Below are 18,250 nucleotides of genomic sequence, written 5' to 3' on the forward strand. Positions count from 1 at the left end.
TGCATGTTCACCCCCCCCCACCCTCCACCATCACCACCACTTTTAAAATGGTTCCGGCGGCTCTTGTCTTGTCCCTATACCACATACACACACACACACACCACGCACACACCTCCTCACACCCTATCTCACACACACACCTCACACACCCACACACACCTCCACACATACACACACCCTCACACACACACACGTTTGTAATATGGTGTTGGCAAATGAAGCGACATTCGATTCACCAACTTTTTTCAGACGTGTATTCGCAAAGCGGGCGTCGCTTTGACATTTTGATGGAGGGGGGCGGGGGCTAGATTTTATCGACAACCTTCTCGATGTTGCCGAACAAAATGAATGTCTCATCTCTTCATCTTTGTTCGACATGCAGTAGTCGTGATAGTGGAATGGGGGGGGGGGGGCAGGCGCGGATCCATGCAGTGTGCGCCTTCTAGCGACACCCCTGTACCCAACGGCACGAGCGATAAACATCCGTCAACAAATCGGCAGATTAAAAACAAACCCGTCAACGTTTGCTATCGACCTTGCTTGAAAATTGTGGAATCATTAACTCTGCCACTTGGTGACCCCTGGCAAATAGGACCCTGTTTAGCAAATCATTTAGAATATGGCGAGCATACTAGGACCACGCTTTTTGCCATTTCTTTTCTATGCTCTGGCATTTTTTATGTGGTTATTTCTCTCGTTCGCAGAAGATGCTTTGACCGTGTTTCAGCAAAAACCTCTCATCTTTTCACCAATCAGGACAGTTTTGAAAGGTGGGTCAAGTGATAATCTATATAGCTTATTTGTTCAATCATTCTTGAATAACAGTGTTTTCAATCAGTATTAATATAGAAATCGCACAACAGCTGTTGTATTCGATAGGTGTAGGTATAGGCGTCGGATCGCCTCCCAAACGAAAATAAGGGGGTGATTAAAACATATCGATTTGCTTACGAATATTTTTTTTAACAACTTGAAAAATAAATATCTTATGCAAATGTATTCTTTAAAGAATTGGGAGCATTATAAAACCATTAAACGTTGCATAAAAATACGATTAAACATTCAAAATTGTCATTTATCGATCGGCGCGCGGTTTGCGCAGAATTCTGTATTATAATTTTGCGTGCACTGAGAATTTTTTTTTTGGGGGGGGTATTTTTTGTATTTTTGTAATTTTACTTTTGCCCGTTCCCTCATCCAAAACATGGATCGGCGCCGCTAGGAATATGTAATGGCAGTATGTAAAGGGTCCCTTAATTGCAACCATTGCAACCCATCATATTTTAAATTACTCTTTTAAAATAATAAAAACTATTTTCCCCCGCAAAGTGTGCACTATAAATATTCTTCTATCGTCATCAAATTCAGCGCGGGCGTTTATGTCTCTCACTTTTTCTTAGGCCTACATTCTTCATCATTTTGTTGTGCCCCCCCCCCCCCGGAAAAATGTAAATATTTTTCTTTGACTTCTTACATTTTAAAAAAAAATTAAGGAAAAAAAATAATGATTTTCGTTATTAAAGTAAACGCTCTCATATCACTCCCATATTGTATTCGCTGCACTGGCTCCCTATCAAAAATCGGATTATCTTTAAGATTTTGTTGCTTGCTTTTCATAGTATTCTTGGATCAGCACCACAATACAGTCTTTCATTTATCAATTACTACAGACCAAGCAGGTCTTTGCGCTCATCCACTTCTGGCTTCCTTTTCATTCCAAAAGTTTCAAAAACTTGGGGGGCAAGATCTTTTGCTTTCGCATGCCCCACTTTGTGTGCGCTGTAATCTTAGTAATTACGGCTGCCAAGCTACAGCTGGGGTAATAATATCCAAGTCCTTTGGAAGCGCATAGAGACATTATTCATAATCGTGATATGCGCTATACAAGAACTGTTTATTATTTGTGGAATAGCCTTCCTTAAAGGAGAATGAAACCCTTGAAACCAGCTGAATCCATATCAAAGAGAAAAATCAAAGAAGCATATTGTTGAAAGTTTGAGGAAGATTGAATGAATAATAAGAAAGTTATGAGCATTTGAATATTGAGATCACTAATGCCATGTAGATCCTCCCATTGGCAATGCGACCAAGATCTGTGATGTCACACACGTACAACTCCCTCATTGCTTTAGTACTTATTTCACTTATATTCTCACTTTTATAGAATATATCACAAGGTGAGGTGTTCTCTTTATGAGAGGACAAGTACAGAGGTTTCACAACATTATATCATTGATGAATCGTTTGTCATATGATTAGAATGAGCAAAAAGAGATGTTTTGGGGTATATTTTCAGTGTCCAAAAGGGGAGAGTTGTTCATCTGTGATATCATAGATCTTGGTTGCGTTGCCAATAGGAGGATCTCCATAGCATTAGTGATCTCGACATTCAAATGCTCATAACTCTTCTATTGCTAGTCCTATTTTACTCAAACTTTTGTTGATCTTATTCTTTGATTTTTCTGCTTTCACAAAAGCTAACTTGCTCCAAGAGTTTCATTCTCCTTTAAGACATAAAAAATGTACCTCTGTCGAAACTTTCAAAAATCTTCTAAAAACCTTTTTATTAAACTTTTAGCTCTTTATGCGCCTTGAGCACTCTACAGAGTGGATTTGGCGCTTTATAAGTCACATTATTATTATTTATTATATAACATAGCGTATGATTAAAAAAAATCCATAAAAAAGGGCATACTCAGATAAGGATTTCTTATCTTGTAACTTTTTGAAGTCACAGCTCCCCTTACACACAAATGAAGTTGGTTTCCTCATTATATATATACGCATAAAAATATAATTTTTATTTTCTGTTAATAGATCTTTTAGCTGAAATGACCGTTTCCTTTAATTTCTATTTATATACGTTTTTCATTATGTTACAGAGTTGTGTTCTATTGCTTCTGTTTCTGTCGCATGCCTCATGATTTTCGTTATTATAGGTTTTCCCGCTCAATTTTACATTTAAATCTTTTAATTCAATGTTATGTCCATTTAATTTCGCGATAGCCATGATTGCTTCTGCTTTTTGTCATTGTATATCATTATTTGTCAATAGAATGTATTTTCCAGGCAAAATAAATACCAAACAAGTCACTCGAATTTAGATAAACAGCATGCAATTTAATTAATTCGCAAGCATAACAATGAATTTAAGAAATGGGCATTCAAAATCAGATGTTGCATGGCGTTGTAGCTGTTTAGTCAAACGAATTTTCGTATAATATAGGCAAGCACGTTTTAAATTAGTGCATTTGATAAGCAACAGCTTACTTAAACTATGTTGATTATTCGGCGATTCTATTTCATGTATAGGCCTAATTTTCCTGTTAGTAATACTTTACTTTGAAATAATGTTGTGAAATGTACTTGAATATAATAATGTTTTTTTTATAGAAAAGATGTTGCAAATAAAATGAATTCACATGTGGAAAAATGAAATTGAATGCTCATTCCTTGAATTGCATGCTCTTTATAAAATAATCAGTTGACTCACTTGAAGAATGTTTTGCAGAGATAATGAATATTCATGCGGAAAATTGGAAGGGATGGCTCCATACCATCAATCGGTTGATAGTATGGAGCCATCCCTTCCAATTCCGCCATGCTTGACATACAGAGGATCACCCATGAAATTGAATAAAGTTGAAAATATGTATGAAAAGGGACATTTCAGTGGCGGATCCACTTTTGAGAGGCTCAATTGTTTTTTTACTGGAATGTGTCATGCGTGCGCAATTGGTGACCTTTTTTTTTGGTTATCCAAATTTTCCTTGAACAAATGACATCGATTTTGTAGTAAAGATTTTTTTCAGGCTGTCAAAAAATTTCCTGCATTTGCCCCTTACCCCTTTGGAATATCCTGGATCTGCCCTTGGGACTTGTAATAAAGTTGAAAAGAAAAAAAAGAAAAAGAAAGCAAACACTAATGGAAATATCCGCACAGTCAGGCATAGTCGTGTGAAAAGGAAGAATATAGAATTGTCCTTAACACCTTAAGTTTGTAACGAAACGCAAAACCCTTTGCAAAAGATGCCAACAAAATTGTTTTAATGATGAAAACTAAGGAAATTGTGAAAATTCGAATTTGGGCTAAAGAAATATATATTTTAAGCCACAATGCATAACAATTCTAATTTTATTATAAATATGTTTATACATTTACATATACAGATGTCATGCAAAACAAACGAATTACACATCATTAATTTTAACTATCAAAAAATGAAATCGGTTGCTCAAGCAATCCTATCGGTCATTATTGTTGATTAAATTAAATGAGCAATTACTGAATTTCATTGCCCAAGAGTTAGAATAAAAAGTACATTCGTGAATAAGAATAAAATCAAAGCACGTGACAAATATTGAAATGATCACATTTGAAATAGTCTTGACCATAAGTTTAGTCCAATGATTGTAAATTAATTCTAGTGTCTTTAAATGAATCCCATTGTCTGATTTTAACATTTGAATGACTGATATCTCCGGGAAAACGATAACGCGTTAAATGCACATTTAATATAAGTGTCTCCTATACGGGAACACCTATATTTACCTAATATTTTTATTCTTTTGTGTCTTGACGAAGACAGGCAAATAGGTCGAAAGCTTGGAAATAAAAGGAGTTGAAACAGTTGCTACGCCCCGCAGCCTCTGGCTGTCTGTCACGCCCAATACTGATGAGTCACGTTATTACAGTTACTCACGTTAAAGGAAAGTCCACCCCAACAAAAAGTTGATTTGAATAAAAAGAGAAAAATCAAACAAGCATGACAGAAAATTTGATCGAAATCGGATGTAAAATAGTAGGTTATGACATTTTTAAGTTTGGCTTAATTTCACAAACCAGTTAAATGCACATCCCGGTCATCATCATTATCATAAATTGCTTCATATAATAAATCTAACACTATCTACATGATCTGAAATGTATGAAGAAGTCTAATTATAATCTCATGTTTACACGTATTTTGAGATGTCTATTTCATGAAGATAACATCAGAAATGTGTCTTTTAGACAAAATTTAAAGGTCAAGTATACCTCCCCCAAAGATGTTGATCAAACAAGCATGACAGAAAATTTCATCAAAATCGGATGTAAAATAAGTAAGTTATGACATTTTTAAGTTTGGCTTAATTTCACAAAACAGTTATATGCACATCTCGGTCGGTATGCAAATGAGGGGACTGATGACATCACTCACTAGTACTACTTATTAATTTTATTATATGAAATATTTCGTCTTTATTTCACCCTGAACTCGTGGAATTACCATTGTTCAACATTTTATGGTTCAGTCAATTTGATCCTATAGTTGTCAAATCTGTAAAATTGAAATAATTCAAACAATAAAAAACAAAAGAAATAGTGAGTGAGGGACATCATAGACTCTGTAATTTGCATAAATAAACTGTGCATAGTTTATTTTGTGAAAACTATTTTGTGAAAAGTAAGCGAAATTTTAAAATATCATAATTTTCTTATTTTAAATTCGATTTCAATGGCATTTCAGCATTATGCTTCTCTGACTTTTATCTATTGATTCAAATCAACATTTTTCGGGATGGACTTGACCTTTAAATTTTGCCTAAAGAGACATATTTCTGATGAAATCTTCATGAAATAGACAACTCCTAATACTGGTCGCTGTTTGTGTAAAAATAAGATTATAAGAAGACTTCTTCATACATTTCGGATCATGTAGATAGTGTTAGATTTATTATATGAAGCATTTTATGATCATGATGATAGCTGCTAATACTGCTAGAACCGTGCATTACAGAAGAGAAATTCGTAGTAGACATTTTGACCCGTTGTCTTTTTATGAGTCATAGCCGGTCCGATTCATAAAAATTTAACATTATATGAGATAAAAGTCAATTTATCTAGCACGTGATTCGTTTATTAACCTGACAATTCATTTCGATTTATGGATTTTTATAGCAGTTTAGTATAACAATGTTAATGATTAACATGCATGTATGTGTGTACAGCGAGAATTTGCCTTGGCCTCTTACCAATGCATGCTTACGTGTAAAGTGTAGCATGATAGTATCATATAGTGTAGGTGTGACTTCGAAAGGAAGAGGGAGGGACGTACGTAGCAATATTTGTTCAACTCCTTTCATTTTGGGTCAAGCTTTCGACCAGTTTTAATGGTTTTCCTCAGGGCTTGAATATACATAATAATAACAGAGAACTTTGTTTCCGGCTTATCAAATCATTTACAATTTAAGACTTACATATTTTGAAAGGATGTACATTTTTTTAAAAGCTATCTGTTTTGTCTGAATAAATGCAAGTCAAAATGATCATGATTATGAAATGCCGCTTGTGACACTATCTTACGAGGAAGATTCCATCATTCATTTTCGATTTTTTTTATCGCTAATTTTGATATATCGGCAGGTGATGGGCGACCCAGCAGGGAGGGGGGGGGGGGAGGAGACGATCACCCTTATTATTTTTGAAGTAGTGAAGAAACACAAAGAGGACTGGAGAACAAGACGGAGGAAAAATATCAAGAATGGAGGAGGAAGAGCATAGAAATAAGAGGTATGGACCGTTGTACTCTATCATGTCTATAAGGACGAACCGAGGAAGAACAGGCCTATATCTGTGAAGCTTTCGTGAAAGTACTTGACGTTTTCATCCGACAAGTCCTGTTTTATCCGACTGTTACCATTGGTAACAGCGCTTGTCAGCCGATCAAAATCGAGGAAAGTTGTCGGACAAAAATGGTTATTGATGAAACGCTCCTCCTATCATTTTAAATTGAGACAAAATATGACGTCAGGCAGAGGTTATCTTCTCCCCTCCCCCCCCCCCCCCCCGCATCACAAAATTGGCCTAGAGATCATCTCTTCCCCTATCAAAATATCCTTACACCGCCATTGGATATCGGGATTCTTACCGGCTTGGCAACAAACGTCGACTTTGTACCTCCCACACTTATGGCAATACTTCAGTCCTACAGATGAGGCAGATATTGCGAACATAATTCATAACTTAAAAAATAAGCAAACCTGTGGTCATGATGGTATCAATAATATCTTGTTACAAAAGATTGTGATGCAATTGTTAAGCCCTGGGAAAATATCTATGATTTATGTCTGTCTACTGGTGTTGTACCTTTATCACTGACAATAGCTCGTGTTATTCCTGTATTAAAAAAGGTGATAGTACTCCGTTAGGTAATTATCGACCAATATTTCTATTAACATGATTAACCTGCTGTCTAAAGTTCTTGAAAAATTAATATTTGTTCGCATCATCAAATTCGCTAATATGCATGATTTGTTTTATCCTTTACAATTTGGCTTTCGTGAGAATCATAATACTACACATGCATGCTTTCTTAACTATAGTTGATAAAATTGCTAGCGGAATCGACAATTTTGAACATACTGTTGGGGTGTTCCTGGACTTCTCCAAGGCTTTTTATACCATTAATCATGAATATTATGATAAAAATTCAATTATTATGGAGTCGAAGGTATAGCCTTGGAGTGGTTCAGGAACTACCTAGATAATATCAAACAATTTGTATCTATCAAGAATATTATCTCCGACACGAAAATGGTTAACTGTGGTGTTCCGCAAGGCTCTATCTTGGGTCCCCTACTTTTCCTTATTAATATTAATGATTTTTGCAAGTCTTCCAGTATTTAATCTTTTATTCTGTTTGCTGACGACTCTTAAATTTTTTTCTTCCCACAAGGGTCTTCGCCATTTACTTGCCACCATTAATCATGAACCGTAACCGGTTTCAGAATGGATCAAAGCCAATAAACGATCACTTAATCTTCAAAAACAAAACTATATGCTCTTTAGTAGTATATAATAGGTGATCTTCCAGGTAATATTATTTTGGAAAATACTGATAAACAAAGAGTTGACAGTACGTAGTTTCTTGGTGTAACTATCGACAAGAATCTATCCTGGAAGGAACACGTAGATCATTTGTAAAATAATTTCGAGATCGAGAAATATTGGTATCGTAAAAAAAGTAATTTTTTCTTCCCCACTCATATACTATTTAATTTGTATTCAAATTTGATTCTGCCTCACTTAAACTATGGTATATTAGCATCGGGGAATTGTGCTGAGTTCTCCTCTACAGAATTCTACTTTTGCAGAAAAGGCTATGCGCATTATTTGTCACATACTGATGCACTTTTCTATAAACATAATATTTTGAATATCGGTGATTTATATAGTTATAATCTTGGAAAACTCATGTACACTTTATATGGAAATTATCTACCAAATATTTTTTATTCCATGTTCACTTAAAATGTTGAAATTCATCATTATCTAACAAGGTCCGCCGGTCTATTTCACACACCAAGAGCTAGATTCATCCTTCTGAATAAAACATTCACCGGTACAAAACTTTGGAACTGTCTTTTGGAATCAATGCGCAATAAACCGACACATTTTAGTTTCAGTAATGGGTTAAAGAAAATTGTTCTCCACAAATATAAACCGCAGATCTCCAACGTTTCTACCTAAGCAGCTTCCTCCTCTATTCTCTTTCTTATTCTCTCTTCCCCTCTCCTCTCTCTTTTATCTTCTCTCTTTATTCCTAATGTGCATTTTTCTTGTTTGTTTTGTTTGTTCTAGTCTCTTGTTTCGTTTTCTGTATTGTTTGTGTGTGTGGGGGTATGATTGTGTGTGTTTCTTGTTTTCTGTCCTGCTTTATTCACTGTCTTTGATTTTTTTCTTTCCTTTTATTAATTTTCCGTCTTCATAATTATAGATATATATATATATATATATATATTTTTTTTTTTTTTTGGGGGGGTATACCAGTATTATGATATATCCCTCATTGATTTATAACAACTAGACCACGACGCCCGCTTTGCACATAAATGGCCAAAAGTGCTTGTGTGCTTTAAAGGAGGCCCAGCATACATCATTTGTGTACAGATAATTTTCTTTAAAGGTCAAGTCCACCCCACTCAGAAAAATGTTGATTTGAATCAATAGAGATAAATCGAATAAGCATAATGCTGAAAATTTCATCAAATCGGATATTGTTTAGTTGCGACATTTTAAAATTTCGCTTATTTTTCACAAAACGGTTATTATGCACAACTCAGCAACATGCAAATGAGAGAGCTGATGATGTCTCCCACTCACTATTTATCTTTTTTTTTATTGTTTGAATTGTACAATATTTCATTTTTTAACAGATTTGACAATAAGGATCAACTTGACTGAACCATAAAATGTTAAAACAATGGTAATTCACATTTAAGGAAGAAATAAAGCTTTGTTTTACAGGACAATGAGAAATTTAGAATATTCATATTTCATATAATGAAATGCAAAAGAAGTAGTGAGTGGATGACATCATCAGTTCCCTCATTTGCATACCGACCAGGATGTGCATATAACTGTTTTGTGAAATTAAGCAGCACTTAAAAATGCCATAACTTTTTTATTTTACATCCGATTTTGATGAAATTTTCAATGTTGTGCTTGTTGGATTTTTCTTTTGATTTATTCAAATCAACTTCTTGTTGGGGTGGACTTGTCTTTCAATTTGTCTCTCTTAAAAACAACAACTTATCGCCAGGGCACGGGCGTAAATCCGAACGGTGAACGTATCGTTCAGGGCCGGGGGGGTGGTCTATTGTGTCACCCCCCCCCCTCCAAACCTAAATAGCATGACGTCACGGATTTACGCCAATGCGTCAGAGTGAACATCTCCTTTAAGTAATAAGATCAATTTTAATTCAATGCAAATGCAATATTATTATTTCTTATTTCAGATCCTGTAGGCATTAACAATACCCCGGCTGTGAATATTTCGCTTCCAAACTTTTATGTCAGGTAAGTGGTAGGCCTATATAAGACACTTATTATCAATATCAGACAAAGTTCCGTATAGGCCCTAGTTGAATGAAGTTGATGGGGGGCATGGGGTAGATCAGTAAATATATTTATGTACAAAAAATTATATTTTACCTTTTAAAAATATTACATCTTGGAAATTCTTTCATTTAGTGGATTCAATCGGCGTATAAAAACGCAAAAGGCCGGGTGTTAAATCATGGCTGGATTTCTGAAACCTTTCAAATTAAAAGAAGTGTAAGGCAGGGGTGCCCCCTCATATTCATTAGATGGGCCGATGATGTCATATCCCCACTTGTCCTTATGTATTGTATTATATGAAATTTGGCTTATTCAAAAATGTTCTACCCTGAACTAAAACAATCAATTGGATTGACAACTGATTAAGTGCGTTAGTTATTTCATGCTGCAACTTATTTCATCATAATGAAAACACATCATTTACACAATTATAAAAAAATTGAAACAATTATGATTTCATGTAAAAACAAAATTGAAAAAGAGAAGTGGGGATGTGGCATCATCAGCCCACGTAATGAATATTCATGAAGACATGCCTAGAACTGTCTCACCGGAATAATGCAAATCTTTAGAATTTAATAACTTCTTTATTTGTTATCCGATTTTGATCAAATTTTCAGCATTTTGCGCTGTGAATTTTACTATGTTTATGTAGATATAAATATCTTCAGCCTGGAGCATCCCTTCAAGTCCAAATTTATCATAGATAATAATCAATTTTTCATTTTAAAAAGTATATTCGCTTGCTCGTTTCGCTTTCTCGTGATTTTTGCCCCATACGCGTCATGTTGTGCCCCCACAAAGTTATCGGCTCATGACGTCTATGTTTTAGCAACTTTCTAGCACGCTGAATTAATTTTTGGGGAATGATAATGACAACTGTTTTCATGTTATTTTCTTTGAATCAAGTTTTCATTTGTAACCATTGATACTGATGATTATAGATGTTGTCCAATAACTTTTGCCATTTTTATTAGCTTCTCTAATATAAAGTTAGTGTAGAAAACTAATTATTACGATTGGTGAATTTAATTGTACGAATGTGCAAAATTGCAACATCAGCGTGCAGAGGGTTAAGGGCCAATTCCATCCTAGCAACGGAAATGCTTGGGGAAAAAATAAAGAGAATCAAACAATCACAAAATAACATTATAATCGAAATGGAATAATAAAAAAATTAAGGCATTTTAAACTTCTGATTATCTTTACAAACTGTATATGCATATCCACAGCCGATGCTGTTGCACTATTTCTTTTTCTGTGTTTGTTTCGCATGATGAAAAAATTGAATGTTTATAACTTTGGTGGCATGAATTTAGATATTTACTTTGATAGAAGTGTATGTACGTGCTTCCAGGAATAATCAAACAAAATTTTACAATTTCTTTTGCAGTTTACATGTACACCGCGAGCTCCTGTATTTCTTATTGGACTTTATTTTCACCCCAAAATTATTTTTGCATTCATCAAATAGTTTGGGGTGCCAAGTTGTAGACATACCCTTAATGTGCGCCCGGCTTTTCGAACGCAAAAATGAATGCACCCTTAAAGGTGCAAAGTTGCACCCTTTAGGTCGCAAACTGGCAAACAGGTACAAATTTTTTACCTTTGTATCACTAAGGGCAGGGCCCTGGGAACTATTTTTACTGGGAGTGCTGAATTTCCATTGAAAAATGGAGGTCATTTTGGTACCGAGGAATTTGAAAAGCAAAAAGAAAAAAGAAAAAAAAAAAGGTTTTAAGTACAAAATCGACGTCATTTTGATTACATTTTACTCATCTTTCAGATATTTCAGAATACATGGCCGGGGTTTTTGCCAGTACACGCATCTCCCCCAAGGATTTTTTTTGTCCTTCAGCACCCCAGCACCCCCGCTTCCAAGGGTGCAAAATTGCACCCCAAAAGGAATTGTGCGACCAGTGTTGCATTTAGTGTATTTAGGGTGCAAAGTTAACTTTTTTCTTAATATGTTTATACGGCAATCTTTAGCAAGGATTCCACATTTTTCATAATTCATTTTCTTCCATATTGCAGAGACAGAGTTTCAAAGCGATTAAAGAAATGGCAAATCATCCAAATCTACAAGACGAGCGTGAAGCCGGAAGACTTTGATTTCCAAGTCAATGAAACTTTGTTGCTTCGGGATGGTAAAACGGAATCGATTCCTGCGCAACAGACATGCGCAGTAGTTGGAAACTCTGGAATTCTATCCAATAGTACCTGTGGGAGCATGATTGATAGTCACGATTTTGTCTTTAGGATGAACCTGTCTCCATTTGGTTTGAAGTATGGCGAGGACGTTGGATACAAAGCCAATATCACGACGTTAAATTATTCACAACTGAAGTCTGCGGCTAAGTGTACAAAGAAACATTTTCCTAACATATCTGTTGGATGCCAGGATACGTTGACAAAATTGAAATTGTATAACAATTCTGTGGTATGGTACCCGAAAGGAGGATCTCGTAAAGGAAACATGAACGTTTTATCAAGAGGAATGATCGATAGCTTCGGTTTCAACGCCAGATGGGCTTATAGTCCCGCTAGCTTGTTTGGTGTCGTGCCCAGGTTAGTGTTAAAGGGATGGTCCGGGCTGAAAATATTTATATCTAAAATAAATAAAGTAAAATTCACAGAGCAAAATGCTGAAAATTTCATAGAAATAGGATAACAAAGTTATTGAATTTTAAAGTTTATCGATATTTTGGGAAAACAATTATATGTACATTGTCATGAATATTCATTAGGTGGGCTGATTATGTCACATCCCCACTTTCCTTTTTCTCATGTTATTACATGAATTCGTAAATGTTTCATTTTTTCATACATGTGTAAATGATGTGTCTCCATTATGATGAAATAAGTTGCGGCAATAAATGAATAATGCACTTAATCAGTTATCAATCCAATTGTTTTAGTTCTTGGTAGAACAATTTTGAATAAACCTAATTTCATATAATAAAATACAAAAGAACAAGTGGGGATATGACAACATCAGTCACCTAATGAATATTCATAAAGACATGCCTAGAACTATTTCACCGGAATAATGCACATCTTTAAAATTCAATAACTTCGTTATTTGTTATCCGATTTTGATGAAATTTTCAGCATTTAGCTCTGAATTTTACTCTTTTTATTGAGACATAAATATCTCCAGCCTGGACCCTCCCTTAAAAAAGGCGAGGGTGATGTTAATCCTTTGTGCTAATCACACCATCGATGTAGCGAAGATAAAAAATGAACAGAGCAATAATGCTCTCCTTTGAGGCCACCGGAAACGCTATAAAGTACTTCAAATAACTCCTAATAACTTTTTTAATTTTTGATGGATTTACTTCAAATCTTCACCAATATTTTTAACTTTTCCCTAATGTCATATATAATGATCCTTTTTTGTGCGTGTGATCATCGGTAGAAATATAAAGTCATGCTTTTAGCTAAACACAATGTATTATGTAAATATTTAGTTTATATTTCATTTATTCAACAGGATTTGGAAAAAGCGGACTCCGTCTACAGGTCTACTCATTTTGTCAGCAGCATCATTATTCTGTGAAAGGATTACAATGTTTGGATTTTACCCCTTCTCCGTCGATGCACACAACAGAACGTTAACGTACCACTACTACGACTCCTTTCCAATGAACCACTCCACAAATGCGCACAAGATGCCAGTAGAATTCAAAATCTATCGACAGTTACAGAATCAAAGTGCCGTGGAGCTGCAGCTGGGGGAGTGCAATTAGTAATCAGGAGAGCATATACGTCTTTCACGAAACATTTAATTTATTCAAGCAACACATTCCGATGATTTTACCCAACATTCGTGTACTAGTAAAACAACATCTTAGTCGTCGTCCAAGATGTCTAACTCCCGTGGCATCAGACGCGCCATCACCAAAATCTTATCTACCCTCTTTTATCTTGTGTGCAATGTTAGATCGGCCTGCAATAAGTTTGATGAGTTATCGGCCGTTATCTCATATTTTGATGTAGACATTGTCGCCATTACTGAGACGTGGTTTAGAGATGACTGTCCACCTAATAGTTTCTCCATCCCGGGCTATTGTTTAGGAGCTAAATCAAGATGTGATCGACGAGGTGGTGGAGTAGCGATATACAATGCGTTTCAGAAAAAAGGTAATCCAAATCTAGAGGGCTGGTATTCGGATCACATTAAAATTTGTGTAATTATTCTGCATGGATATAAAAGAGTAACTCATCAGCTTTCCATTGGTACCATATTTGTGACATTTGTGCCACGCATGACAAAATTAAGTGATGTTGAAGAAAACAGGTGCAGGTACCACTTTTTCCAAGTTTTTGAAAACTTGAAAGAGCAAATGCTGATGTAAATACTTTCACCAAATCCTGAGCTTCCAAAAATCTTGATTGGACCTTTTTCTTCCAATGGACTGCAAATAGGCGAATGTACTTGCAAATGATTAATGAGGAGATTGTACCACGGTCGATGGACCAAATTTTGATAGGCAGGTTCGAGGAGTGTACCTGCGTCCGAGTCTTTGGTGGATTCAGGACTAGCACTCCTGTCCATCGTTCGAAAATCTTTCGAGATAGACTCAAAGAACTCTTTGAAGTTTGGACATGAATGTGTTGCCCTTAACCATGACGTAGAATGGCCACCAAGATTCTCTGACCCAGCGCCTGTGATTGTTTCCTTTGAGGACACTAAAAAACAAGGTATTTGTAATTCCTCCTTAAGATCTTGATGATTTGCAGGGCCGAATTCGACATATTAGGTGGAAGCTTTTTGTGCCGACAATGGTTAAGACAGCTGTAAGATATCCTTACTCCCTCCACGCTACAGGTTTTGTGTGCAAAGGAGAGGAAGATATGTTGAAGGTGTGGGTGAATTAACCTTTCAATCACCATTTCAGAGAATGCCTTGACTCTTTTACAGTTTATTCTATCAAACGCAAATTTTACCCACATTACCCAAACTTGGAAAAAATTGTACCTGCACCTGTTGTCTTCAACATCAATTAATTCGGTTATGAGTGGCGCAGATGGTACAAATAGGGTATCAATGGAAAGCTGATGAGTTTTTCTTCCATATCCATGCAGAATAATTCCACAAAATTAAATATGATCCAAATATCGGCCCTCTAGATTTGGATTACCTTTTTTTCTGAAACGCACTGTATGTGAGAGAGTTTTTGAATCCTTTAGTCAACATCCAAGTTCCCGACGACCTTGAAGTGACATGGATGAAGATACGCCCTCCCCGTCTTCCGAGATCTATCTCTTGTATTTACTGTGCTGTTGTATACTATCCAAACACCCGATGGAGAACTTGAAAGTGAACTAAATCATCATTTAGTGAATACTATAGATATTATCCTAACTAATCACGTGGATGCAGGAATTGTGGTATTGGGCGATTTTAATCAAATGAATATTGATCCAGTAATTATAACTTATCCTTTTCGACAAGTTGTTGATTATATATACGACAGTGCAGCGGCGGCGTTTGGACGATGGATATCTAATTATGACTGGCCAGAATTAAAGGACCATCCTGATGTAAACGTTCTATGTAATTATTTTCATCTAAAGTTGAATTCTGCAATAAACAAATATTTTCCTATTCGCAAGGTAGTTCTTTATGTTAGAGATAAACCCTGGATGACAGGAGAAATCAAATCTCTGATTCACAAGAGACAGATTGCATTTCATCTAGGGAAAGAAAATGTTCGGAAGCGGTTGAGAAACAAAATAAATTCTCTTATAAAGAAATCAAAATTAAATTTCTACTCATCGAGGATCCAGAGACTTAAAAAAAGTAATCATTCACGATAGTATCAAGAAATAAGTATCCTTACAAAAGGAAACTTAGCATCACTAAACATCCGGGTTGAAGGTATTGATCCTATAAAATGAAAATAGCAAATGCTATCAATGAACATCTCATGTCTGTCTCTTCTGACTTAGAGCCATTTAATATGGCGTGTCTTCCTGCATACCTACCATCATGAAGACTTCCTGATGTAACCCCATGGCAAGTTAATAAGGCCCTTTCAAAAATCAAAGGTTCAGAGACTAATGGCCCTGAAGGTATTTCAGCGCGTTTGATTCGTCTTTTTTTCTGTAGAACTCTCTGATCCTTTAACATGCATAATCGATGCTTCTTTCAGGCAGGGTAAAGTTCCGGACTCTTGGAAGCGGGCCATCGTGGTGCCGATTCCGAAAGTTAACCCTCCAAGTATTGACAAACTTAGACCTTTATCTCTGACAGATCACTATGCTAAGGTTATACAAGGTTTTATAGCAGAATGGATGAATCAATATATCTCTAAACATATTGATCCTTGTCAGTTTGGAAACCGAAAACATTATCAACCTCACATTGTTTAATTAACATTCTTCACCATATTTTCTTGAATGCGGAAACACCAAAAACATTATCAACTGTACTTCTCATCGATTTCAAAAAGGCATTTGACAGAATAGATCATACAATTGCCATAAAAAAATTTACCGATTTTTTTTTTTTTTTTAAACAAGTGCACACCTAGTTACAAATAATGCGTAAAGCATTTCCTTTTATTTGAATGCAGGATAAAAGAGCATAGGTGTCGTAGCCGGGGATCGAACCCCGGACTTTCCATGTATAGCCAGGCGCCTTAGACCACTCGGCCACGGCACCTCCAAATTGGTCTGCGCCCATCGATAGTTCTTTGGATATCAGATTTTCTGTCTGAGCGTAAACAATGTGTACGTTATCAGATTGGTGCCAAATCAAGGCAGGTGTGCCCCAGGGTATAAAAATCGGTCCCTTAATTTTTCTTGTAATGATAAATGACTTTAAAACCAATGATTGTATGCATATGTTTAAATATGTTGACGATTTAACTCTGGTCGAATGTCGTAAATCAAACCACTTTCAAACATGCAAGAAGCAGTAACATGTCTGTATAAATGGGCTGAATCCAATAAAATGCAATTGAATCCTACAAAGTGTATCAAAATGGACATCTGTTTCTCTAGAGATCCAGTTAACCACTATCCACTTACCCTTGATAATTCTGTACTTGCTAGTGTGACCCAAGTGAAATTACTTGGCGTTACAATACAGAACGATTTAAAGTGGGAAGCACATATTTCTGACATAAAAAAAGAGAGCAAATGCAAAACTATATATGCTCCGCACCTTAGCAAAATATAGTCATTCTCACGAGGATTTAGTTACAATTTTCATTGGCTATATTCGCCCAATACTTGAGTATGCTGCTCCAGTTTGGAGCGGATGTCCTTTAGAAAGAATTCAAAAACGCGCCTTAAGAATTATCTTTAGAAATGATTATGATTGTTACACTACTGCTCTTACTGTGTCAAAATTACAACAATTAGAAAAACGTCGAAATGATCTGAGTGTCGCCTTCTTCAAAATGACTTTATTGCAAACAATAAATTTACGAAAGACAAGAAAGATATACGAACCCAAATGTAAAACTAAGCGTATGTGGAACAGCACAATCCCTGATCTGATCCGTTAAAACAACAACAAAAACCCTTGAATGATTATGCTTTTCGTATTGTATATTACTGTTAGGATTGTTTGTCATGTTCATTGTCGTAACTTGCCCTTTATTCTTATTTATTTGTCACATGTTCTTGTCAGGATCAATCTCATTCCCTCCCTAATTTATTTTTTTCTTCTATTTTCTATCTAACTTCTATAACCCTGTACTCTTTCCTTGCCTTCTCCTTTCCAAAAATCTATCTTGATCCTGACAATATACAGTTATGATGCATGAATGTAAGTTTAATAGTTTTAATTGTATCATAAGATCAATGGTATACAGTATATTATCGACTTTGCACACTTGAAAATTGTATTGTATTCAATGAAATGTATACTTGGATTTTTAACTTTGTAATTCACATGCAATTCAGTTTCTTAATTGCAATATGTGGAAAATTTTAATAAATACCATTTATCTATCTATCTCATATAGTCAACGATTTTCACTGGCTAATTTTCTCTGAACCAATCCGATTTGGGGATTTCCGTAGCTTATAACAACCGTCAATATAACTTGCTGACAATTCTTTGCATAAAATGCTCCATGGAAACGAAACAGAATAGTTGAATTCATATTTTTCACAAGTTGCCATAAATCTTGCAAGGAAACTCCCTTAGACTTAAACATGTTAAAACAAAAAAATCTTTCATCACTTTTCTAGACAACTCTATTCCAAACTCAAATTCTTGACGCCCTCTACCGTTTTTTGGTGCCTCGATCATAAACATTCACTTAACATAATTAATGGAACTTGATAGTTTCGGATGACTGAAATATGATGCAAAATTACCATTTGATTCTCAGTAATAAATGAGAC

The 18,250-nt window shown here is 35.4% G+C and overlaps 1 protein-coding gene across 1 annotated transcript; it reads left to right on the plus strand.

Annotated features, from left to right (window-relative positions):
* Window positions 1-616: 616 nt before the first annotated feature.
* LOC129282794 (alpha-2,8-sialyltransferase 8B-like) lies at window positions 617-17,853 on the plus strand. The gene is made up of 4 exons (XM_064113829.1): window positions 617-770; window positions 9,781-9,841; window positions 11,918-12,451; window positions 13,377-17,853. The coding sequence occupies exons 1-4, from the start codon at window positions 620-622 to the stop codon at window positions 13,630-13,632; spliced, it is 1,002 nt and encodes a 333-aa protein (XP_063969899.1). The 5' UTR covers window positions 617-619; the 3' UTR covers window positions 13,633-17,853.
* Window positions 17,854-18,250: the final 397 nt, after the last annotated feature.

Source organism: Lytechinus pictus, chromosome 19 (assembly GCF_037042905.1).
Source record: "Lytechinus pictus isolate F3 Inbred chromosome 19, Lp3.0, whole genome shotgun sequence".
NCBI lineage: Eukaryota > Metazoa > Echinodermata > Echinoidea > Temnopleuroida > Toxopneustidae > Lytechinus > Lytechinus pictus.

Coding starts and splice junctions, on each gene's coding strand:
- LOC129282794 (XM_064113829.1), top strand. CDS start 620: ATGGCGAGCATACTAGGACCACGCTTTTTGCCATTTCTTTTCTATGCT. Junction 771..9,780: donor AATCAGGACAGTTTTGAAAG/GTGGGTCAAGTG, acceptor TTCTTATTTCAG/ATCCTGTAGGCATTAACAAT. Junction 12,452..13,376: donor TTGTTTGGTGTCGTGCCCAG/GTTAGTGTTAAA, acceptor TTTATTCAACAG/GATTTGGAAAAAGCGGACTC.